A 26,039-nucleotide genomic window follows, 5' to 3' on the forward strand; every position below is an offset into this window, starting at 1 on the left:
AATGGACCAGCTTCTGAGGCTTTTTGAGGAAACTCGCTCATAAACAGCCTTAAATATATTATTTTTCATGTCTTCCAACACATGCTTTCTAAATAAAGCGAAAAGTCTTAGTAGATGGAGCGCAAGAGCACATATGCACAATGCTGCAGGGAGCAGGGCACTTCCAGCTTACCTGAGCAGCAGGTGTGGCATGTCTGGCATGCACAAGGGAGATTCTGTGCCCCCATGGAGGCCAGATGTGCTAAGAAGGTTCACCATAGTGAACCTTTCCTTCTAGGTGCCCTCACAGGGTTTTTTTCCCGGCACTTTAAACTATACATTGCCTTCTCCCATGAGTTGAACACTCATATTTTTTAAATGAAAAAGCTCAGTTTATTTGATTTTAAGATTTTTTTTTTCTTTTTTTAAGAGAGGGCAGATGGTTTAGTGGCTAAGAGTTAGGACCAGTTTCAGATCCCAGCTCCTCATTGTCCACTAACCACTTGGCCTGAGGCAACCAAGATGCTTAAACTTAATGATCTTCGTTTTCTCACCTGAAAAATGGGAATAATAATATCTATCCCTGAGGTGGTTTGGAAAAGTTGAGAAGACGCTGTGAAAAGATTGGCAGAATGACTGATATATATTAAGTATTTAATAAAAATTAGAACTCACCACTTATTACCATCGTCATTTTCACCTTCCCTTTGAAAGCTCTTGGCCCGCTATAAATATATGAAAACAGGGAAATGAGCTAAACACAAAAGACACATTGCATGATTCCATTTTTGTGAAATGTCCAGAAAGGGCAAATCTCTAGAGACAGAAAGTACGTCAGTGGTTGCCACTGGCTGGTAACATGAGCAGGGCTTCATTGCAAGTGGCCGGAGGGACCTTTTGGGGGCTGATAGAAACATCATAAAACTGGATTATAGGTGATGGCTACACAACTCTATCAGTGGTGTACACTTCTAATGGGTGACCCTTATACTATGAAATTATACCTCAATAAAATTATTTTTTAATATCCTCTTCTTCCAAGAATAGTAAACACAATGAGTAAATGTTGACATGATGATGATGATGTAGTATTGACAAATGAAAGCAGAATTAAGAGGCAAAAATGTTAAATAACCATCAAATCCTTGCCTGGAATCAGCATGTAAGTTTTTTATTAATTAATTTTGCTTTTTAGAATAACTAAATAGGTCTTAGAAAAATAAATGCTGTACTTTTACTAGAGGAAAGAAAAAGATAACCAAGAACAGAAATTTCCAAAATTTAAGTCTTATGACACTGAGGTACCTGAACATTTTAAATAATGCCTGGATGACCTTTTTTCTTCATTTTAATCAGAATGATTTAGAAGGGAATAAGCGGATGCTTCTGCTTTATTACAGGGATCAATTTAAAGAAAAATATTAGGATATTCTGTATTAAATGTACACATGATACACAGATACAGCCAAAGCTAGGAGGCTGGGGCAAATGACTAGGTTTGGGCAGCACTCCCCAGTAGTCAGGAGGAAGAATAATGCCAGCGAGTGACCAAAATTAAATATGGAAACACAGGAGTCCATCAGAGTACAGTCTAGTGTGCCTGCCTCCCTCCCTGCCAGAAGCAGAAGGTTTGAAACACCCTTTCTGTCATACCTGTCAGGCACTGCCATCCGAGGCGAGCAGAGGGGGCGGAATGCAGAGCCATCATGACAGCACTAGACTGAGATCTGCTTACATTTTATGATATCAGATCATTCTGACTCAGGAATATCTAGCTGCCCTGTTTACCAGGGCCTTATGCTTGGCTTCTGGTAGAACCCTATTTCCTTTTCTTTCCCTAATGACTTTGATCCTATGGGGTCTATTTTTTTTTTTTAATGAAACCTTTATATATTGTCAATTCCAAAGAAACTTAGGAAGCATCATAGTGTACAAGAAATGTAAGAGGAGGACCATAACTTCCCTTCTTCAAGACCAGAAAGGAAAGGCTAGTGCTTGAGGATTCAAAGAAGTATAGAACTTACTGTGATAACTAGAGAAGCCTCATGTCGGAGTTCACGCTGAAAATGGGCTTTGACTGGTGGATGGGCATTAATTAAGGGCAAGGGAAGAGACAGTCCAGGTGGGAAAACAGCATCAGCAAAGAACATGGTGATGGAAAGCTGAAAGCACCCCCGTGGCACAAATAAACCTGTTTGGCTAGAACGCAGCGGGTTGGAAAACTAAGGCCCATGGGCCATATCCAGCCAGCTGTCTATTGTTTTTGGTTTTGGTTTTGGTTTTGTTTTGTGGCTTATGAGATGCGAATGGTTTTTACATTGTTCAGCTGTTATATTTTAAATGGTTATGTAAGTAACTACCTAATACCCTCAGTTTTGCCTCTCAGTCCAGGGAGTCTACAATATTTACTATATGACCCTTTAAGAAAACGCTTGCTGACTCGGAAATCCCTGAGGGCATAAAAGCAAGTAAGGTGGATTAAGAAGAGCAATTGGGGCTGTATTATGAAAGACCTTCAAATGACAGAAACCCAACTAGCCTAAGGAAAAAGTGGAAGTTAAAAACTTAAAATTTTGGGAAATCTCAGGGTGGATCTAACCTCGAGCACAACTGGATCCAGGAACCCATATTTTACTTGGCTCTTCTTCCCTCCTTTTTAAAAACAAAAACAAAAACAAAAACAAAACAAACTTCATTTGCAGACAGATGCTTGCCATGTAATAGGAAAAAAGATCTCTGGTCACACTAAGCCAATGGCTTTTGCTTCCAGAAGAGCATTCGTATGTTGGAACACAAGGAGGAACTATGGTCAGTTGCATGTCCATCCTTGACCCAGTTTCTGTGTCCAGAGAAAAGGGGCCCTCGGACAAGCCAGACTGGATCACACGCCTGCCCCTGTAATGAAATCCGCGGGACACTGGCTCCACCTGTATCACTTGTGGAACAGAAGAAAGGGAGGGGGAAAACTAGTGGCCAGGAATAAACTGTGTAACTACATCTTTCACTCTCCCTTATTCTTTGTGCAATAGATAGTCAGAAGTTTATGAGAAGGAAATTGCTATTCATTCAGAATTTGAGCTGTGAGTTTAAGAGGTTCATGTAGTTACAACATGATGTAGGATGGATTGGAATGGTAAAAAGGTAAAGAGACCAGGCTAGAGAGTCTTTGTGTAGTCTTAGGTGAGATGGCATTGGTCTTCGTCCTCGGAGGAAAGGGGAAACACTGAAGTGTTCTAAGCAAAGAGTAGACAGGATCAGATTTGCGAACGGTCCTCTTAAGTATCTGTGTTGAACATCTTGCTTACATTGTAAATTTGCCAAAGATTCTGCAGAGTAATTTGTATCTGCCTCATATTTGAAAATGCATTTTATGTATATATATAATTACAAATATGTATATTTGTAAGATTAGAATTAATGGTGTTTTGCTGTGTCTATTTTCATTGACTTCTCAGTGGGTTTTTGGTTTTAGAGTATAATAACTAGAGCAGAATATAGAAATCATTTTCCTTCAGTTTGTTTTTATGCACAGATGTTAAAACTCTTTTTTTTCCCACTGGCAAGGGTGACTTTGCTGGAAAATCATTTAAAGTTTTTTCTAGTCAAGTCAATAAGCAACTCAGACCCAAAGGAACAAGGGGCAAAAATCACCACGAAACCTAGTGAGATTGCATTCCTTTGTTGGACAGCCTGAGCCAACCTTTGTAGAAACAGAGTGTGGTCCAGGGGAACATGCAGGTTTTGTGCATGGTCACACTGAAGGAGCAAGGCCAGGCATCAAAGGTAATAAATGGAGTAGAGAAGATGTTTGTGTGGGTTGAAATCAAATCAGAAATAATTTTCCACATGTTTAGACTATTGAATAAACACAAGAATTAGAGGGAAGTCAGCTATTTTCTTGGGAGGAGAAAAAGAGAGTCAGACTGTTGGCCTTTTCACCAAAGTTCATCTCTGCTTATCTCTCTGCCTCATGCCTTTTGTGGTATCCAGACCAAGGATTTGTAGGCTTGCAGAAATTTAACTGAATCGTCCTGAATATTATCCTTAGCAAAAGTGCTTTTTCTATTGCTGAGAGTTCTGAACATAGTGAAATATTTCAGCCTTTTTATTCAGGGAATCTCCTTTCCCTAGGGTTTACTTTTAAGCTGAAGTGTCCTGGGCCACCACTGCTAATTTTAGATACTCCTTTGTTTTCAGCAGTGGACACTGAGATTCTTAGTAAATCCTTCTCCCTCCTCTTCCTCCCCCTTGTCCAAACAGGAAATATTCCCTGCAAGCAGACCTTATAGAAAAGTATGCCAGATGGCCAGTGACTTACAGCCCGTGTTGTTAACATCTTGTCTAGCTTACTCAAATGTGACATTGGAACTGTCCTATTTGACTTCCCCATGGTTGGGAGAAAGAAAGACACCGTTGATTTACTGTAATAACTTTACTAAAATAAAAATGTCTCTCGAGGACCCAACATCATTCCTCAGTGAGGAGAGCAGGATGGGAAAATTAGTTCTTGTATATGGAAGGTACTCAGTAAATATTTGTTGATTGTATTTGACTGAAAAGAGAAGAGAAACAGCACAAACAGTTGGGAGCTGCCAACTGTATTATGCCACCCAAACTACAGACTGGTGCAAGAAAGATGGAACTGTCACTTTGGCTCTATTAAGCATCCCTCCTCCAGAGAATAAAAGTAGCCACTTATATGATTAGGGAGATTGCTTTTACTAGTGACATTTATTTTTTGGTTATAAACATAACAGATTAACTATAGGAAATGTGGAAGAGAGTTTAAAGCACAAAAAATAAAAATTACTTTTACTGTCATCATCCAGAGAATGCCGTTAATATGTTGATCTACTTACTATCTATCGGTATGTTTTAAGATAGGTTTTCCCATGTTTTTTATTATACAAAAGCGCATGAAATATGAATGTACAGTTTAAGAAGTTATCGTTTAACAAACACCCACCTGATTACACATAGGTTAAGAAGTACAATCCTGCCAAGACCCCAGAAGTGTCTGCATCTCTTGCTTTCTCCTTCCCTCTCTTAGTCCTCTCCCCCCAACAAAAGGAATCACTGATCAGATGTTTACAGTAATCATTTCCATGTTCTTATTTGCATTTTTGTCTCTTAAATACAGATCATTGTTATGTCCAGTAGTTATGTTCAGTAGAGTCAATACAAATACTGAATGAGCAAATACTGAACCACTGCTCCTAGGGGAAGTACAGGGTTATGTTCCTGTGAGCCTCTGGCTTTACCACATTTTTTTTTTTTAAAGATTTTATTTATTTATTTAACAGAGAGATACACAGCTAGAGAAGGAACAGAAGCAGGGGGAGTGGAAGAGGGAGAAGCAGGCTTCCCACTGAGCAGGGAGTCCATTGCGAGCAAGGAGTCCAATGTGGGACGCGATCCCAGGACTCTGGGATGGTGACCCGAGCCAAAGGCAGACGCTTAATGACTGAGCCACCCAGGCACCCCTTTACCACATTTTTGTCAACTGATCTGTATACGGTGTCTAACATTGTTGATTCATTACCATTGAAGGCATGGCCAACAACACAGTAAGTTATACCTGAACAAATCTTACTAAACACATGTTTCCTACGTAAGGCACATCCGTGCCTTCTTGTACTTAGAAGCTCTGGAGAACCGAAACAACAATCCCTTCGTGCCGTCTAGGCTGGCATTGTGCACATTGGGTGCTTTAGAGGGACTCCGGTGTTGTATTGCTTTGCGGGTGGGTGTCGATGAGGGACCATGAAAGCATCATGAGTATTGATTCTGAGGTTACAAATAGACTGTAGCCAGTAAACAAATTCACAAACACAGCATCTGCAAATAATAAGGATCACCTGTATGCATCCTTAAAACACAATTTTTTGTTTTCTTATGTCTGGCTTCCTTTGTTCAGTGGTTTTCAGAGTCCTTCATTCATTTTTTAAAATTAGTCGTTAGTTTATTTATTTTCATTATGGTAGAGTGTACTATCATATTAATATACTAAAAGTCGTTCTCCATTCTTCTTTTGCTGAACTTCCGGCTTTCTTGTTCTTGCTTTTACAAATAATTTGCTGTGCACATTCTTATGCATCTCTTCTGAGGCACATATGCATGCCATGCTGGAGGGAGTATGTCTGGGAACGGAACTGCTGGATCAGAGAGGATGATCACTTCACCTTCGCCAGATGAAGCCAAACTGTCCGGAGTGGATGTGGCAGTCTCCATCCCTCCAATAAAGTAGTAGAGCTCTGACCTTCCACATGTTGCAACCACGTGGTGTTTTCAGCATTTTGGTGTTAGCTATTTAGTCACTCTGGTATGTGTGAAAAACTACCTCATTATGGTTTTAATCTACATTTCTTGGACTACCGCAAGGTTAAGCATTTTTTTTTTTTTTTTGCATTTTCTCTCTCTCTTTTTTAAAGATTTTATCTATTTGTCAGAGAGAGAGAGCGTGAGAGAGAGTACACAAGTGCACAGAGAAGCAGGGGGAGCGGCAGGCAGAAGGAGAAGCAGGCTCCCCACTGAGCAAGGAGCCTGATGTAGGTGGGACTCGATCCCAGAACCCTGGGATCATGACCTGAGCCAAAGACAGGTGCTTAACCAACTCAGCCACCCAGGCGTCTGGATGCATTTTTTCTTCTTAAGTCCCTGTTCAAGTTGCTTGCCATCTCCCCCTTGGTTGTCTGTCTGTTTCTTACTGATCAGTAGGAACTCTTTGTTGAGTCTGGTTATAAGCCCTTTGTTTATTTATATGTTGTAAGCTGCCTTTTTACTCTCTTTTAATGTTGTCTTTTGATAAATACAAATTCTTAATTTTAATGTAGTTGAGTATATCTGTATTATCCTTATGGTTACTGCTTTATAGGCTCTGTTGGATATGTTCCAACCTCAAGTTCCCAGAGTTATTCTCTTCTAAAACCTTTATTGTTTGCCTTCGGCATTTGGATCTGTAGTCCACCTGGAAATCGTATATTAGGTATGATACGAAGGACAGATCAAGTGTTACTTTTACCATACAGATATCCAATTATCCTAGCATCATTTATAGAAGAGTGCTTTCCACTATTACAAAATAATATAGCCTCCTGGTAAAAACATTAAAACAGTATAAATAAAATTAAAAAGTGAATGTTAAATCCATGCCACCTAGTTCCCCACTCTCAATCCCCTGAGGTGTAGTTGGAGTTTCCTCCTTGCAGATGTATTTTAAGAATAATGTTTAAATATCCCTAGCATTAGAATGGTGGCCTTAAGTTACGCCTCAGGACAGTAGTAAGATTGAACCTGGCAGCACTATTCCTTTCCTTCTCTTTTTAAATTACAGTGACTGCATTTGCTTTTGCGATGTCTTCATATAGAGGGAATGACAATTGTACTGCACTCAATTTAAGATAGTAAGGAAGTTTGGTGATTTCTCAGCAACTGTTCAAATCTTTGAAACAGCAAGTGTGAATATACACATTCTCTATAGTGACCCAAAATGCTTCCGCCTTTCTTTACAAATAACTTCAATAAATAAACAATAAATTGTGAAATGTTTTCAGTTGAAAGAGAGTAAATACATAAAAAAACAATTCTCATATACCTGGAGTGTGGCATTGAAAAAGCCTGAAGGACTACCCTCAGATTTAACAGAAAAGAATACTCTGCTTATTCAGTATTTTGCACCATGAAGCACAGTGGAGGTATTTGGCCCTCTTACCCTCGCTGGTCCTTTCCCGTAAGGTTTTTTTCCCTGCACACTGAGCAACTGAACTGGAACTGTTGTCCAGTCATCTTTACTTCCAATCCAGAGATTTCCCTTCTGCCTCCCATTTCTGTATTATTATACATGAAAAGTTTCAAATTACTGACTTGGAGAACCTTAAGGATGACAGATGCTCTATTCTAAGATTTTGAATTTTGTTTAAATCATGGAATTATTTGCCATTCCCAGCACACTCCATCCGAGTTTAAATTTTGTTTGAAATTTATGCTTCAGAAAAGAAAGGGAACTACTACACTCTAGATGAATTGAACTATTTTAAAAGCAAATCACTTAAAAACTATCTTAAAAGTGATTGCCTATAATTTCTAAGGCCTTAAGGGGATTTTACCATTTTGTCTCATTAAAATAAGAATCAGGACTGTCATTGACAGGATCAAAATGCACATTAAAATAGATAATACATTAGGATTAAAATGCACATTAAGATATATTAGGTAGTATATTAGATGAGGGGAAGAATCTGTAAATACTATGCATACTGGTAAAAGTCAAAAGAACACAGAATGATACAGCTCAGGGGCATGTGTGTTTTCCCTCTAGTTAGACTGTGACACACATACTGAAAATTCACTAGTTTGGGACATATATAGGATTTCTGTGTTGACACAGCTTCAGCAGACACATGTGAAAAATATGTGGTCAGTTTTTTAACAAATTAAAATCATTTTTTTTGTCATTTGCTCGGATTCACCACTATCCATTTTATCAGTATTCCTTTTGGCCCTCTTTCCTTGGCTGAGGTTTGATATCCCTTCTTTTTTTATGGTGCCTTAAATCAAGACATAAAGGGATATTTTCCAAGGAAGAATAATTCACTGATTTGGGATTAGATTAAATAAGACATTATTGGTTTTCATGGAATTTTCTCTGATCTCTCATAGGAGGAAAGGGCAGGGGGTGGGGGAAAAGACAACCCCCTTGGATTTAATAGCGCCTTCCTATTCTGTACTTAATTGGGAAGAGAAGACTGATGGTACATTAAGGTCAGTCCTGGGCTAGTGATCTCACAGTCCTTGCCCAGGCCCAACATATGTGACTGGGAACCTGGGCCGTAGATCACAGTCCAGTGCCTGGCAGAGAGGAGCAAATGCCAGTTTTTTGACTTCTCCATAGTACACCCCTGGCAGAAAACTATCCGGATACTCTTCTATACCTCATCCCTCCTAGTTAGTCCCATCTTTAAGAGTCCAGGAATAGGCTGACCATCTGTCACTCTCACTCTCCCTTGGGTCAGCCACACCATTTGACGAGGGCTCTAACTCTCCAGGTTTACATTGTCTTTTCTGTCTACCTGCTTGTGTCCTTCCCTATACTACCTTCTTGGCAGAATGCCCTTTGGAAAATTAAACATTGCTTCCAGATCGAAACAGAACAAGAGAAGGGAATTGTATTCATTTTTACATCACTAGAAGTGCTAAGAAAGAGTAGAGCCCAACAGGGAAAAAAAGAAGAAAAAAAAAGTCTAATTTTTTTTTTTTTAATGATGCCTCCTGCTGCTCGGGTGACGGTGAGAGGGAAGGGACAGCCCCCAGGAATTGTTGGTGGGAATGCAGTTCAGCAGAACCATTGTGCAAAGCTATTTCCTATGATGTATCAATACCCTTAAAAAGGACTCCTAGCCTTTGACCCAGTAATTTAACTTCCAGGAATTTATGCTAAGGAAACATACATTCAGTGATCTTCAACAAGGATGCAAGTTGCACCACTCTTTATGATAGCTAGAGGGACATAATAATCTGAATATACACAATAAGAGAAAGGTTGCATAAATCAGGGTATATACCATATGATAAAATACCCCTCTAGCCATTTTAAGAATGTGATAGCAAAGGCTATTTAATGATTTTCAAAAATGCTTTAATAAGTGGAAAAAAAGGGGTGCCTGGGTGGCTCAGTGAGTTAAAGCCTCTGCCTTCAGCTCAGGTCATGATCCCAGGGTCCTGGGATGGAGCCCCGCATCGGGCTCTCTGCTCAGCAGGGAGCCTGCTTCCCCCTCTCTCTCTGCCTGCCTCTCTGCCTACTTGTGATCTCTGTCTGTCAAATAAATAAATAAAATCTTTAAAAAAAAAAATAAGTGGAAAAAAAACAGGCTACTATGTAGTTTTATTCCTCCCAAAATGAGAAGATATGCCAAGATATTAATAATGATTATCAGTGGTTATAAATTATGATTATATTGCTTTTTCTTGATTTTTGGTATTTTCTAGTTTTCTACAAGGCCATCTATAATTTTGAGTATCAGAATCTTCAAAGAATAGCTTTCTTCTTAATGGTCAGCTTACTGCTCATCTTGCCCCAGGTTTTAAAAGCCATAGAGTGGAGACTAGCCTGGGTCTGCCACATGCATGATGAGATTGGGAGCCTGCTGGGGCGGCACTGTCCATAGTAAGGCAGGCATGCCCTGGCTGGTATACCAGACATTCCATCATTCAAATGAGTCACCACAGAAGGGTGTCAAGCTGATGATAATGCCACACACTGTACTTGAACTATTGGCCACAACCCAACATGCTGCCAGGCCTTTGAGCCTTATCTTCCTAAACCATTCTTTCTTCACTGTCCAGTGAATGTCAACAGGACTAACGGGGACAGTATGACTCCTTTTGAGGACACTGTGGACCAGCAGACTAAACTATTATAAGCCTTCCAGCTGAATCCAAACTAAAACAGCAAATATTCATTTCATGCTAAAGTTTAAGCTCTTGTTGTTGTTATTGTAGCTGGCCTTAAAGGGGGCGGGGAGAGGGGTAGGGCACGGGCAGAACCCCAGGAATAAAAAATGTGCTGGGGCATTCAGCTCAGATACTCACAGCCTTACTCTGAAGATGGTAGAGAGGCCTTAGGGGCTCATCTGCTAAGACTGTAGTTACAAAATTACTTTCTCCTATCCTAACCTCAGTCATTTGTTATCTTTGGCCTCCTTAGGGAAAGTGAGAATTTGATAGCAGCTTCAGAGCCAGTAGCAAGCTGACCTTTATTGTTTGTGTGTTTTGTTTTAGGTTTTTTTAAGGGAGAGGTTTTTTGTGTTTGTTTGTTTTTTGTTTTTGTTTGTTTGTTTGTTTTTTGGGGGGGGGGTTTTGTCTGCTGTTGTCATTTTTCAGTAAGCTATAGCCAGACACTTTGGAACTGAAGGGAAATGAAAGATTATACAGTCTTGGGCCATTAGCATCATCTGTGTGATCTTATTTCCCACCTATATGTTCTCTGAGTTTTATCACAATTAAAATAAAATGTATTCCTTGCTTCTTGGAATAATAGTTATATATTATTGTCATTCTTTTGCTATAGACATCCATCATTAAATAAATAACACATGTTCTATAATATTGCTGTTCATGAGTTTCATTGACATGATTCTGAACACAAATGAGTAAAAAGCATAATTCCAGCAGTTTAAAGAATCAGAGTACTGTGGAGTGTGCATTTTATTGTTACAGTAAAATATAGTCATCACAAATTTTAAATTGTGGTCATTTTATAGCAAGTAAATGTCACTGCTATGAGTAAAACACAAGCAAACAAATGAAATTTTATTAGTTGTTAAAAATGACAGTCAGTACTACAATAATTGACATGGAGATTGAAGAGTAAGTTTTTATAATGGTTTCAAATACCTTGGAATTCCAACTGTACCCCCAGATAATTTCAGCCATGTACTACTGGCCAAGTAGTACTGGCCTTTGATAGGCATGGATGTGAAAAAACATTCAGAGCCCACATTGTGTTCATAGAGTATGTCCCCAGCTATGCCTTTAGCCAAAGGCATGATTCTTGTACAAATGAGATAGGAAGCTGGAGGTGTTTTGTACTTATAAAAGCCACTAAAAAGAAAAAAAAGAATACAAACAAACAAAAAGTCCTAAGGACTTTTTAATTGCCCTGTGCTGACCACTGACCAGAGGAACAGATGAGTTCAGGCCTCTTGGCCTGGGCTGCTTGCTCTCTTGAACTTGCAAATTTTCCCTGGTCAGAGCTCGGGTTCCCGGACTGGGTTGCAGTTTGGAAGTCATGGCCAGGCCTTGCCTGCTAGGTCATTATCAAGAGGGGTGTGTTGTGGGGAAAGGCCTGAGAGAGCAAGGTCTTACTCACCAGCTGCAGCTATAGAAGAAAGTGAGGACTGCACAGTTAAAATGAGGCAGCACTCTCTCTCAGGACTCGAGACAGAGTCAAGCAGGAGCAGGTATTCAACTAATAAGAGAGTAACTTATCCCTCAGCTGCCAAATCTTACTGTCTTATGTTATAGTTGTTTTTTGGTCAGTCCGATCTTGTTAAATAGATTGGGAACTCTTGAGGTTAGGGATCTTGGCAAATGCTAAATTGTTTTCCATTTATTGTGTTTGAACATATTGTATGCTCAGTAGCTTTTTGCTGGATTATTTGAGAAAAAGAGAAAAAAGCCATATTTTTAGAATTTAATCTCTTATATGAATTCCATCTGCTATGTGAATCTACCAGAGAGAAGACTGGAGGCAGGATTGGGGAATTTACAATGTGTTGAGTCTTATTGAATCTGTCTGTTGCTACATTCCCATTTTCCTTTGCAAATGTGGCAGAGATCTAAAGGAAACTCGTAAATCAGTGGTTAAGAAGGCTTCTAGTGCTGTGACCGAGCCTATAAGGAAGCTTGGCACAGCATAAAGGAATAGAGCCAGTCCTGCTACCCTAGAGATAGGACACTGTGGTGGCCAGAGCCCAGGGCTGAGGGCCAGGGGAACGGGGTCTGAACCTCGGCCCTGTCACTTAGAGGCAAGCCTCAAATTGGCCCCAAGTTTCCACATTTGTTTTGTGTGTCTTGGCTTGTTGGGAAAGTTAAATAAGATTTATTAATTTACTCAGTAATTATTTCTTGAATACTTACAGGCACTATTTTAGGCATTGGAGATAGATCAGTAAACAAAATGGATAAAAATCCTTGCCCTTATAGAATTTATGTTCTAGAAATATAATGTACACAATGGCATTAAGTAAGTGTTTCATTCATTTAGTCTGTGGATTTCTGGTGAACTCATGTGATAGGTTTTACTGTATATTTCCATGAGAATGAATGTTACAACCATAGGTAATTAGGACCATTATTAGATCTCATGTCTGAATTGAGAATGGCCCATTAAGTAGAACATTTATGCGTTCTTGCTAAATCGCACTATGTTTAGAGAGTCTGTTGCACTGGAATTGGATTGCTGTCATTTTCCCCCCGATAAAGTGCTTGGATCAAACATTCCAGCAGTTGGCTGAGGCTCAGGACTACAGGGGGTGTTGTGGCTGGGCGATTTCCACATTGTTTTCTCAGTCATTGGTCTTCCCACTATCTGTGATTTAATGTGATTTTATGGAGTTGCTAAGATGTTTGTTTGTGTAATTTGTAGAAATAAGTCAAAGGGCTAGCGTGACCAGTTAAAAGTCACAAGCTGTATTTCAGTGAGTAATTTTAACCTTTCCCCTGCAAACTTTTGATCAGCTACCCATCAAAGAACAAAATGACAGATTGAAGATTTCTGTTACTCATTTTTTCATTGCCTTCCCTGTGGGGCTTTTACTTAGAGCATCACAATGCCCAAAATCCATGAAAAGAGAAAGGGCAGGCCTGGAAAGCAAACCTCAGGGGAACCACAATGCTGTGGGTAATGTGTGCCCTCTCCTGAGAGGTGTGTGTCCAGACCCGTCCTTCATCCGCTATCATATTTCTGATGCACTGCTTCTCTGAGTCTCCAATGGCACACAGCCCATTTAGTTAAAAATGTAAACAGGAAATTGTTTTCTGGCTGAATGGCCCATGTGGCCCAGAAAAATAGTCATTTTTGCTGAGATCCAACTTTAAAAACACTCTCACAGCAGTGGAACCTGAAGGCCTCTTAGAAACTAGCCCTGTTCCACATGGGCTGGTGCTAGGGTATGAGTGGGAGCTCACACGCATGGGCCCAGGGCATCTTCCACCAGTGGGCAAGGCACACCATCGAAAAAGCTCCTGTGACCTAGAAAGCAGCTGTTCTGCAGGGCAAAGAGACTCCTTAATACTCCAAGGAATTGCAGAAGAGGCGTTACTTGGAATATACCGAGGTCTGGTCTGGAGAAATGTGACTTGGCACTGACAACACAGCCGGGTTTCAGTGCTCCTCGTCTGCTCCAGCTCCCCATCATTTGGCCTCCCATGTACCTCATGCCCCCATTGTGGTTTCCCTCTGTGCTGACGAGTTTTCTGATTGTTCTGTCTTGCAGCCCCCCGAATCCAAGCCCAACTTCACCCCTCTCGCCATCTTGGCCCATGTTCTCGGCGCCATCCAGCCCTATGCCCACCTCATCCACGTCCAGCGACTCATCCCCCATCAGGTCTGTTGCAGGGTTTGTTTGGTTTTCTGTTGCTGCTGTTGCTCTCTCATTGGCTTGGTCCTCTCTTCATGCAGTGTTCAGCCTCCTCGTCAACTTTGTTCCCCGCCATCCAAACCTGCACTTGCTTTTTGACAGGCCTGAAGAAGCAGTTCGCGAAGACTCCAGGTAAAATCATGGATGATGACCAATCTATTCCTGTTTATCCAAAGCTGGTCAGGAACAGTGCGGGTGGCTAACCTCTGCCCTCCTATAATTCCAGCCTAAGAGACCGAAGCTGGGAGGGACATGTGCATGAACCAGCATGGCATTTTCCACATCTCTCTGAACCCTTCCTCCAATTTCTGAATGAATCCGTGATGCCTGGAGTTTGGGGAAAGAGTGCCTCCTGGATGGGCCCTTGTTCTCTGAGTCATGGAGCTTTCTCTGTGCTTTGGTATAAGATAATACCAGAGGGAACAGTGCTGAGACACTTACTGGTCTTTTCTTCCCTCATTTTTATCAAGTAGCATCAGGCAGCATTTATTTGTGGGGTTTGACTATTGGCCATGAACATTGACCCCTAGTTGCTAAGACCAGAATCACGAGAGAGATGAATGTAATGGAATAAAGGATGGAGATGTGAAGTAGTTTCTCTTTAAATCATCATGGCTGCCTCCTTGCCCTCTGTGTGCTCCGATCTCCGATCTCCATGCATCAGGGACCCTTAGCACTCATGGGAATAGGCAGCACCTCTTTCTCAGGGTTGATCTAGTTCTTCTCTGGTTTGAGGATGTCTAGACTTAATTCTTTAGAGAAAAGAAGCTATTTAAATAAAAAAAAATTAGTTAATAAAGATTCCCTGCAGAATCTCTCTGCTATATGGATCCTAAGGCTGTGTCTCTCTCAAATTTAGTTTCTTCTTGCAGACAACTAAAATGTAGAGCCCAGTTATAAAGCATCATAAGCCCCTGGAGCCTTAACAGTATTTTCTCGTCCATCAATTTTTCTCATAGCTGTTTTTTTTTTTTTTCCTGAAGGATGGGTCCAGCAGAGAGACTTAAATAATTTGTAACATTGAGTCTCACTTTTAAAAAAGAAAACCCATGTTATTTATATATATAGGTGTATATATTAGTTTATTCTTCTCCAGGAACTTTCCAGTCTATCACTGCATTCTATCATCTTGTGAGAATGAGAGGAGAAATGGCCTGAACTGTCTTACAGGGAAAGAAAACTAAGGCACAGAGAGTTGACTGTAGTCCCACCACTGGATGAGAGCCCATCCAGAATTCAGGATTTCTTGTCCTCAACTCAGCACTCTTTCCTCCAAACATGTGGGTGTCCCCAAACCTAAGGTTCCATGCCACTCCCAGCTGCAGAGCCTGCCCTGCTCTTCCTGATTTTCTGTCTAGCTTTGCAGTGGAAGGTGGGCAAGGTAGCTTTTTCATACACTCTTATCCTCATCCTGGGAATAAAGTTAAAATTCAGACCCTATTTTTCTGACACTCAAGTTATTTCCTCATTATTTCTTAGACATATTCTGGGTGCTTTGGGAGACACTAACTTTCTAGGACATGAGATATGGCATGGATCTAACCAGAGCAGTTCAGTCACTCATTCCCCCATGAAGACCTGAACCACAGCAAAGTACAGCCACCTTCCAATATGCGTCACTACTCATAGAAGAAGCTTGGTCATTAGCAGAACGTGTTTCCTTCATTTTGAACAAAGGGAAGTAAAATCTTCAAAACACTGGTCCCTTGAACAGAATGGACTGGGGGACTCAGAATGGTAGAATCATTCAGGTAAAAAGCTGAACATATTTTATGCTTTCAGGATGTTCACTTTTTTGTGTCTCTGCGTTTGGGGGCCTGTTGCCTGACCAGTATCTCCACCTCTGTACTCTGTTTCATCACCCAACAAATTTTCAGGGTCTGTTTGTTTGTTTTTTTCTTTCTTTAGCTACTCCTTTCCATCTCCCAAAGTATTTCATGATTGACAAAGCACAGTGGCAGTAGGATCTGCTACTGTAGTAGGTCTGGGATCATGGTTATTCAGAACTGCCCACTCTGGCCATCATTGAAATAGCACCATTTGGATGATACCATTCAACAACACTTTAGGAATCTGCCATTTTGAAATAGGAAAAGCAGACTGGGGCTTGGAATCAGCTGTCACAGAGCTAAGTGTGTGTGCTGAGGTGAGCACAGATGGAGACCCTACTGGGAGCTAGCCCATCAGACCTAGCCAACGGAGAGGATTAAAGTCCCCTAACTGCCATTGGGGTATGCAGCCAAGAGATGGGAGCATACCTGTTGTTCAGGTCCAATGGGGCCTTTCCCCCAAATCCACTTCAAGAGCATGCAGCTTTAGATTTCCTTCCCCTGGCAGAGATTTTAAAAAGTAGATACTCCATAGGACCTAATAAATGGTCCTGTGAACTTCTACGTAATGTCTCCTCTGGGACTGACTCCCTCTCCACTCTTCCAAGCATTTTCAGTGCTTGTTAGTTCAAGCGCAGGAAGGAAGATGCCTTTAATAGCACAGCAGAGGAAGGGTCATAGAAGCATATTCCCTTCACACTTCCCTTTCCTGTTACCTCTAGAGAAGCTCCCAGCCCCTAAACCATACCTTCCCTTTACACAGTGGTCCCTGGCAGTGGGGCCTGAATGATCAAGCTGTTGCATCCTGCCAGTCTGGCTGGCCCCACCTTCCTGTAGTGTCATCTGATGGACAGTGGGTCGTCATTTTGCAAGGTTTGCAAGGGCGTTTGAGGGAAGCTCCTCTGAGTGCTTTTCTGGCCTTGTGCCATCCTCAGAGGCGAAAATTAAAAATGAACCAGCAAGAAGGTTCCAAACTTGTTCATGCCCTTGAAGGCCAGCTGAGGTCTGAAGGGCACTGTTTCAGGAGCAGCTGAAGGCACCTAAGGCTCTCTGTGTCCAGTGTTGAGATGCACTGCAGAGAATGGGGAGCCACAGAGCCAAGGATGCTTGGTGTGGGGAGTTTTAATTTTTTTAAGTCAGAGCCAAAGCCTACAAACACAACCTCAGTGCCAAAAGGATCTGTTTTGGTAGGAACCCTACCTTAAGCAAACTACTGGGGCTTTTGAGAGTGAATATAACATAGGACCCTGGACCTGTTGGGATGACAAACTTTTAAAAAAGATAAGACTGTCCCCCAGAAAGAATTGCCAGACTTAGCAAATGTTTAGCAAATAAAATGAAAATACAGAATATTCAGTTACATTTGAATGGTAAATAAATGGCAAATGGTTTCTCTTATTGTAAGTAGGTCCCATGTAGTATTTGGGACATACTTCTACAAAAGCATTTCTCGTTGATCTGAAATTCTAATTTAACTAGGTGTCTTGTACTTTATTTGGCAGCCCTGGTCCTGGGAAACAGGAAAAGGAGGTCTCAGGGGAAAAGACCTTCTTGTAGATGGTCAGTCACCTGTTAATCTAAGAAAAAAGCAAGTCCCTTTCCTGATCTTTGTTTTTATTTTTAATGGATTATTTTATTGTCACTTGATTCAATTCCAAAAGCCTAACATTAGTAGAAAATTTGCTCCTCTTGAATGATAAACTTCAGCACTTGAGACCATTCCCTCTGCTTGATTCCTGCCAGATACCCCACTTGGCTTCCCTCGTTTGCCCATTTTGTCCCATTCCTTTTATTTAATGAAGTTAATAAGTAACCTCTATGAAAATCCAGCTGGAGGAGGCTTGCCTCAGTAATCTTACCCTCACCTTTGATTTTTCTCGTCCCTGGTCTATGCACTCTAGCCACCCGCTGTGCACTGTCCTCAGGGGCCAGTGTCCAAGGTTAATGTCAGATGGATTTTCCTTCTACCTTCCAGGCTCTCCTTGCCTGCCATTATGGGATATGGGCCATTTTATCACTTTTTATAACCAGGCAACTCCTCCTCTTGGCTCCCACTCCCTCAAAAACAAAAACAAACTATTTTTCCCTCCATGGAAAGTTGCACAATGGAGGTTTGGCCCTTCCTGACAATATGCAGACTTGGTTCAGTTAGATCACAGAATATGCCTCTGGTGCAGAGCTCTATTCTGAGTTTAATGACAATTACCCCAGAAAGAGCTGTTTTCCACTTAAAGCTCAGGAATTTTGATGGCTCTTCTTTCTTTGATTCCCAGTGAATCCACTTCATTTTCTCCCACTTTCCCAATTTTCTCCTACCTGGCCATCATCTGTTGGCCACTAGAAGACCAGAGAAAAGAATGGCAAACTATGCCCAGCAATAGTTCTAGATAATCATTTATCATGATCATTGTGTGCAGCAGAACTTTTAAACTATCTTTCCTTCGGTTTTCATGGAGCCAAGACTAGACCTTCTGATGCCTGGTCCCAGTGTAAGTGTCCATCCATCCATCCATGGCTTCTCCTTCCCAAAGAGAAGCTGGATTTGGTGACTCTGAGAAATAACAGTGTCATAATGACCCAAGACCCCTGCCTCTTGTGATTTTATCTGGGCTTACCTAAGACCAGACTTTCCTCACCTAAATCTCATTTGGCTGCTAGAAGTCAGTGTGCCAGAGGGCACTTAGCATCACCGGCTCCTGGAGGCTTTCTGTTAGTCAGATGAAGCTGGAGTAAATAATCCATCCCTGGAATAATTGTTTAACCCAGAGGACCTACTTGCTCTTTTGTTATTCTGCCCTGAGCTCCTAAAAGTGCTTCTTCAGAGGGAGAAGAGATTACTTTTAGCAAATAAAGAGTCAACTTCTGACTGTTCAATGTTATTTGTTTTATGACCCTTGAGAAGTCCATAGATCATTTGGAACTATTTGGATATCAAAGCAAAAATTGATAGAAGGTAATAGGATTTACCAGTTCTTAACAATTTACTCTTTAGATCAAGTCCAACCTACCACCTGTTTTTTCTAAGTAAAGTTTTGAGGGAACATAGCCATACAAATTCATTTACATGTTGTCTATGGCTGTTTTTATGCCACAAGGCAGAGCTGAGTAATTGCAACAGAGTTCTTATAGCCCACAAAGCCTAGAATACTCACTGCTAGGCCATTTAGAGCAAGAAGATTGCCAACCCCTAATCTAGAACAGTGGTTCTTAGCCCTGGTTGCACACTAGAGTCACTTTGAGAGCTTTTCAGAAATTATTTTGATGCACATATATACATCATGTTCCCCCTCCCTTCTTCCTCCCCACACTCCCCACACACATTCATGTAAGTGCTCACACACACAACTTGTCTGTTCCCTGCCCTACCCTGGGGGTCGGGAAGTTCCAGCTCTGGAATCCTGCTCCACCAGCCCAATGAGAAATAAGTGACATCTGAGAAAGCGAATGTCAGCCCGTGGCCTAGAGCCGAAACATGGCTATTAGAATTTCTGCTTTTTGACTCACTGAGCATTGCCAGTTTTCAACCAGGTCTGTTATGAGTGCTCTCCAGAGCAACTGGGAAGCTCTTTCCTGCCCAACCTCCCTTTCCCCAAACTACTCCTGCTCCAAGAATGGGTCTCAGCCTATACTCCCACTGTTCAGGTGTTATAACTCCTAGGCAGAGTTTCACATGACACAAGGTGACCCCACAAGAAGTGTGGTTTCTCAGGGCTTATGTCTTGTCTCTGAATAATTCTCATTTTTCTCTGGTGACCTTTGCAACTTTTCCACCTCATGTTTTGCCATCTGGCTGCCTTGTCAGGCTGTTGCCACAAGAGACAACTAGGTGACTTGCAGGGAAGTGGATGAGAGAGATTACATATCTGGGGCTTTCAGAAGGTTTAAAAATACTGCTAAATAAACTCCTGTTTTCACACAGCACACCGTTCCGGAAGGCAAAAGCCTTATATGCCTGCAAAGCTGAACATGACTCAGAGCTCTCGTTCACAGCAGGCACGGTCTTCGACAATGGTGAGTTTCTCATCCCCTTGCAGAGCCGTGGGAGGGGTAGGGGAGCAAAAAAAAAAAAACCCTGCAGTTTTCAAAGTTCTACGAGGAAAAAAAAAATACAGTCTCTCTCTCTCTTGAATGGGTAAGACTGAAAAGAAGTGTGGTAGGGCGGGGCGGGGGGGGTCTTTCCCCAAAATAGGGGAGTAGCAGCAGGACTTCTAGAGGCGCTGTCAAGAGTAGGACAGTGTACAGAAGTCTTCACTTGGATAGACTCAGCCTCATGGAGCTGTATTGGACATGAAAAATGATTGTGAACCTGGACAGGGCTCCACTCAGCACCTGGCAGTGGCTTTGAGAGTCTGGGAACTGGACAGAGGATAGGAGATAGCAGAGCAGAGAAAAGGGATCCTGCAAGTGGCTGGCTCAGGGTGAAGACTGAAGCACACAGGGTCTGTGCCTCTTTTCCTCCTGGGTTCAGTGGCATTCACTCTCCATAGCAGGTGAGGCTTATTTCCAGGCTAGCAGGGCACTGGGCAAGCTCAGGGTCAGTGAGCCTCCATGCAGCCATGCTTGTCCTCCCCCTGACTGTTGGCAGTGTAGAGTCGACTCCCTCGGGGCCATCTCCCAGCAGACTCCCAGCTGTGCTGCTCAAGTATCCTGTGTGAAAATGGAGTCATGGCACCCGCATGGTAGAACTGGGAACCAGTCTTACTTGCTGTACCTTTTTCTTGTTTTTTTTTGTTTGTTTGTTTTCCTCCCGAAAATAAGGAAAAGGTAGTATTTTTCAAAGTGACTATTGATGTCATAGTTTGTCATAACTTACCATTTACCTAAGAGAAAAATTAGGATTCTGGGAAAAAGCCAGAGTCTTTGTTGTAGCTGAGATTTTTGCCAGATGAAGTTCTCCTTTGGGGTTAATCTTCCTGGGTCCTTGGGTGAAAGGGTCCCTTGTTTTGCCCACAGGAGAAACCCAGAGCTGCTGCCTGATTTCAGGAAGCAGACATTTTCACGGGCTGCCTTCTTGACCTCCGGTGGGGTGGCAGAGTTTCTGAGCAGGGCTGAGTGCCTGTCGCCCAAGCGCTCCCCTTCAGGGCTGAGTGCCCCACTTTGTCCTAGGTCACACCTCCCGCCACCTGCTCGAGAGCCAGAAATACAGAGCAGCCAAGGCCCCCACCTATCACTGGAGTGCCTGAGCTCTAGATTCAGGCCACCAAAGTGCAAGTCCAGGCTCAACCACCTGCTTCTGTGTGAACTCCAGCAGTGACAAACTCTCTGTGCCTCAGTTCTGTCCTCTGCCACATAAAGATAAGAGGGTTGTAAGGGAGAATTGCAGTAGTGCACATCATGTATTTAAGAGCATACTCAACACATTAAGCATTCAGTGTTATTATCATGATGATGATTGCCATCATTATGCCCATCTAAGAGCCTGATGTTCTCATAGCTCACTGTGACCCTTTTATATTTGTCCCTCCTATAACACAGGCCTGGCTCTTGCCTGGTCAGTAGGTACCACACCTTGGCCCTCTGAGTCCTGGCTGTCTTTAGCAGTCTCTAAGCCAAGTAAAGATGGACTCCTGGGGACAGTCTTGAGTGCACCTCCATGTGAAGGGGCAGCCCCCTGTTTGCCCAGCCCTGCATTCAGCGTTGCAGAGATAATAATTAGGCATGGGGAGACAGGTCACAGAGCACCTGGGGGATTTCTAGGTCACACTAGGACCTTCTGAGCCCGCAGGAGCTGGGGTGAGCCCATGACTGTATGTGGCCTGCTGGGCATGTGTCCTCTTGTATGGTTCTCTAAGCCCCAAAACACTGTCCTTAAACCTTTGCTCCATTAACTTTCACTTGGGTGCTTTACATATCCAAGTGCACAGCCAGCCAGCTGAGCTGCCTCTCCTGTCAGCAGCTGGAGCATTCCGGCCCTGGCAGACCTGAGGTGACATGGGTCCATGGAAGGCTGTCCAGAGCCATGTCACTGACAAGTATGCTCTGCCTGAATAGGCCCACGTGGTGGAGTCCCAGCGCAGCCCTAACATGACACAGCGTTCCCAGCAGACAGACCCGCGTGGGCTGCATACAGTCCTTCTGCCTAGAGATGGGCAGGATTTGAGACATTCCCACGTTTACAGGTGAATCCAGAACTTAAAGTCTGTCCTCTGAACCCTAGTTCACTGCTCCTGTGGGCCGGGGACTGTCATGTTCCTATCAGCTATTCCCTGTGACTGCACAAAGGACCCCTGATCTTAGGGGCAAACTTGGTCTAAACTTTCAAAAGGTATGTGTATGTGTGTGTATCTTGTTTGTGACTCCTTTTTTCAAGGGTAACCCTCTTCCTTTTTTTTTCCCCCCAAACAACTTTCTTGAGATACCCACATATCATACAGTTTACCCATTTAAAATGTACAATTCCATGGTTTTTAGTATATTCAGAGTTGTTCAACCATCACTGCTATCTAATTCCAGAATATCTTCATCACCCCCAAAAGTGCCCCTTAGCAGCCATGCTCCATTCACCCCCAGTCCTCCCCCATTCAGCCAGGAAACCACTCCTCTACTTTCTGTCATTATTAATTTGCCTGCCCTGGGTATTTCATATAAATGGACTTACACAGTATGTGGTCTTTGCAACTGGCTCTTTCCACCTAGCATAGTATTTTCAAGTTTCATCCCTATTGGAGTGTGCATCAGGACCTCTTTCCTTTTTATTGCTGGGTAGTCTTCCCTTGTGTGGATACACATTTTATTCATCCACTCATCAGTTAATGGCATTTTGATTATTTCTACTTTTTGGCTGTGAGGAGCAATGCGGCTGTAACCGTGCACGTACAGATTTTTGTGAGACACCTTTCGGGTCTCTTGGTGATAGACCTGGGCGAGGGCGGAGGTACTACTGGATCCCACAGAAACTCAGTTAAACAGTTGAAGGAGCTGCCAGACTGTTCTACAGAGAGGTTGCTTCATGTCACCTTCCCACCTTTTTAAGTCTCCTTTTTGAAGCAGCTTAAGTAGGTAACCAAAGAGGAAGGAAAAGAAACCTAGGTGATTTTTAACTGCCAAGTCCTTTCCTTCCCTACGGGGTGCTCTGCCTAGCACGTCCTGAGACTGCGTGCACCACACAACTTGGTCATCATTGTAAATCCTATAATGATAAAGGAGAGTGGGAAAGAGGTTTGGTTTAATGAGTCAGAGACCTTATCCATGCCTTCCTGTGATCTCTGGGTGTCATGGCAGCTTGTTTTTAACCAGGAATGCCCTTTCACATTCCCTGAAGAGCAAAAGGTAAAATGACACCCCAAAGAAAACACCTCTCACTGTTGACTGAGCTGCAGTCAAAGAAGGATCTGACAAAATGTGAATCTACTTTTTAAAGATTTACTTATTTATTTATTTTAGAGAGAGAACAAGAGAGTATGCATGATGGGGAGGGAGGGGGGGAATGGGGACATGCAGAGAAAGAGAATCCCAAGCAAGCAGACTCCCCATTGAGCAAGGAGCCTGCTGCCAGGCTTGATCCCAGGACGGACCCTGAGATCACAACCTGAGATGAAACCAAAAGTCAACCAAAAGATGCTGAACCAACTGAGCCAACCAGGCACCCCATGAATACACTTTTTTGTGGTGATTCCTAGAAAATGCTACACATATCCCCATTTCCCCCCTCCCTTCACATCTGTTGGAGAAATCAGGCATTACAGGAGAAAAAGCTGTTAGCATGTTAGGCAGGGAGATCATTTCCCTTGTTCTCTCCCTTGCTAGTTTGTTTCTGGAGACATCAGTAAGAGCTGTTTAAGTTGGATGCTCTGTAGCTATGAGATTAAATCATCAGACCAATAGGAAGAAAGTTTCTTAATGACAGGCTTCGAGAGTTAGAGTTCCTGTGTGTTGTCTTTTTCAGGATCAGGAAGAATGAATAAGGAGGAAGAAGGAGGGGCACCCTGAGGGGAAACTCTGTTATTTCGCAATGATTAATCAACAAGTCTTTGGATTCCAGGGGCCTGTGCTGTGAATCTGAGGTGGCTGCTCAGTCAGCTTTTGGACTTTGTGCAGGGGGGAATGGGTGTGCAATACTCAGAAATAACTCCACTGTCAGCCCTTGCCAGTCTACTAGGAAATAGCCCATTTCACCAGGAGCACCTCAGATAGTAACTGGAAAGAGAAATAAGTTGTGTTCTCAGGAACATTAGTCATTTTATGGCAGTGTGATTAGTGGTACCTGGAAAATTCACATGGTAGTCACTAAAATTGGGTTCTTGGGATACTTCCCTCAAGATTTGAGGTGGGCTGGATCCATTCATTCCCAGGGTATGGGGTACTGTGTGAGTGTTAAGATCGGGCTGCCCTGGGTTTCCGCAATAGAGAACACCCTCCCAGGGGACCACTGAGCTACTCCACCAGTGGGGTGTTGGGGGGAGGTCCTCAGTGAAGTCTTTTGGACTCCACAGCTGTCTCTACTGCCAAATCCAAACACAAACCCAAGCCACCTCCATCTCTTACCCAGGTGTTTCCACCAGCTACCTATATAGTTGTCATGTCAACTCTTGTCCCCATAACCCATTCTCTGTGCAGCAGCCAGAGTGATGTTTGGAAATCACACCATGTTACTCTGTTTCACATACTCCTGGTCTCTTGTTCCTCCCACAGTTATTGGTGGGTGCCTCCACAGACCAGCTCCCAACCCCCGGCCCTTCCCTTCCTCACTCGATATACTGCAGCCTCACAGGCCTTCCCTGTGTTCTCAGTTATAGTCCGCAAACTATGACCTGTCAAATCTAGCTCACTGACTGTTTTTGTAAATGAAATTTTATTGGAGCTTAGCTACCCATGCCTCTTTGTCTGCATATTACCTATAGAGCTACAATGGCACAGTTGAGTAGAAACACACATTTACAATCTGGCTCTTTGAGAAAAATTTGCAGACCACTGTTCTGAAATCATACCAGGCATTCTGCCACCTTAGGACCTTTGCACTTGCGTTATCTGCTGCCTGGCTAGCTCCTTTAGATCCTTTAGGTTTTAGCTTTTTTGAGCTCCTCTCCATACCTGCATCCCTATCCCAGTCTCTCTCTCTTCCCTCATCACTCCCTAAAATTATGTGCTTCTTTATTAATATATTGCCTTGATCCAAGAGCAGAATCCTTCTGCTTGCTCAGTACTGTGTCCAGGGTTCCCTAGCACAGTGTCTGGCACAGGGTAAGTGCTTAATAAATGCTTGCTAAATGAGTAAATGTATTCAGCTACACAAGGGTTTTTGCCTCTTCCAGCCAGTGCTGCTTCCCTTTGGAGCAGTCAGCCATTAGAGATCGTAGCCACATGCTTGCTTCTTGTCCACAGTGAGAGAAGGAAAGGAGAGCGCATGAGTTGTGTGTGTAGGGGTATAGGAAGTGTGTGTGGCTGGAGCTGAGAGAAAGTGGTTGGCAGAAAGCACATCCATGTCAGCGGCAGCTTATATTAGATGCTTGCTGGGCTGGAGAGCTGCCTGGGCAACTCACGGAAACACTCCGTGTGTTTATATAGCACATTGGACATTGGTGCAATTCAGAAAGTCGGACATTGGCTCAGTTGAGCTCAACAAGTACTTATGAGCATCACTGACATCCAAAGCAATGGGCTAGGCAAAAGCTATAGTGGTTAGACCACAGCCTCTTTGGTCAGATGCCCTGGGTTCAGATCCACCTCCATCCCCTGTCAGCTGTGTAATATTGGGCAAGATGCTTAAACTCTCTGAGCCTCAGTTTCTCATCAGTAAAATGAGGCTAATAGCAGAATCAACTCCAGAGTCATTCTGAAGATGAAAGGAGTTGGTGCAGGCAAAGCATTAGCAAAAAGCCACCACTTGGCATGTACATATATATGTATATGTGCATTCTTAGTATGTGCGTATGTATCATTCTTATCCCCAAAGATCACATTCTCTGGTTGAATATAGATGCAGTGGTTTGTAAAAGGGCATGGTCTCTGGAGTCAAACAAGCTGGGTTCAAACACTAGTTCTACCATTGTGATCCTGCTGTACAAATTAATTTACGTTTCTGAGCCTTAATTTTCTCATCTGTGAAGTACAGATAGTAAAATGCAAGCTAGGATCTTTAGGATCAAATAAACTG

At 42.6% G+C, this 26,039-nt stretch overlaps 1 protein-coding gene across 4 annotated transcripts in view; it reads left to right on the plus strand.

The window, feature by feature from the left end:
* LOC111156914 (Rho GTPase activating protein 26) overlaps positions 1-26,039 on the plus strand; it is a 440,327-nt gene that overhangs the window by 410,535 nt on the left and 3,753 nt on the right. For 2 of the 4 annotated variants that reach the window (XM_022518050.1, XM_022518049.1), the window contains 2 exons: positions 13,974-14,084; positions 19,866-19,957. In XM_022518050.1, the coding sequence (XP_022373758.1) occupies positions 13,974-14,084; positions 19,866-19,957 (203 nt within the window). Of the gene's footprint in view, positions 1-13,973; positions 14,250-19,865; positions 19,958-26,039 lie in introns of all 4 variants that reach the window. The other 2 variants (XM_022518047.1, XM_022518051.1) reach the window with 2 other exon arrangements.

The sequence above is a fragment of the Enhydra lutris genome, unplaced genomic scaffold (assembly GCF_002288905.1).
Source record: "Enhydra lutris kenyoni isolate GAN:26980312 unplaced genomic scaffold, ASM228890v2 scaffoldscaffold50, whole genome shotgun sequence".
Taxonomy (NCBI): domain Eukaryota; kingdom Metazoa; phylum Chordata; class Mammalia; order Carnivora; family Mustelidae; genus Enhydra; species Enhydra lutris.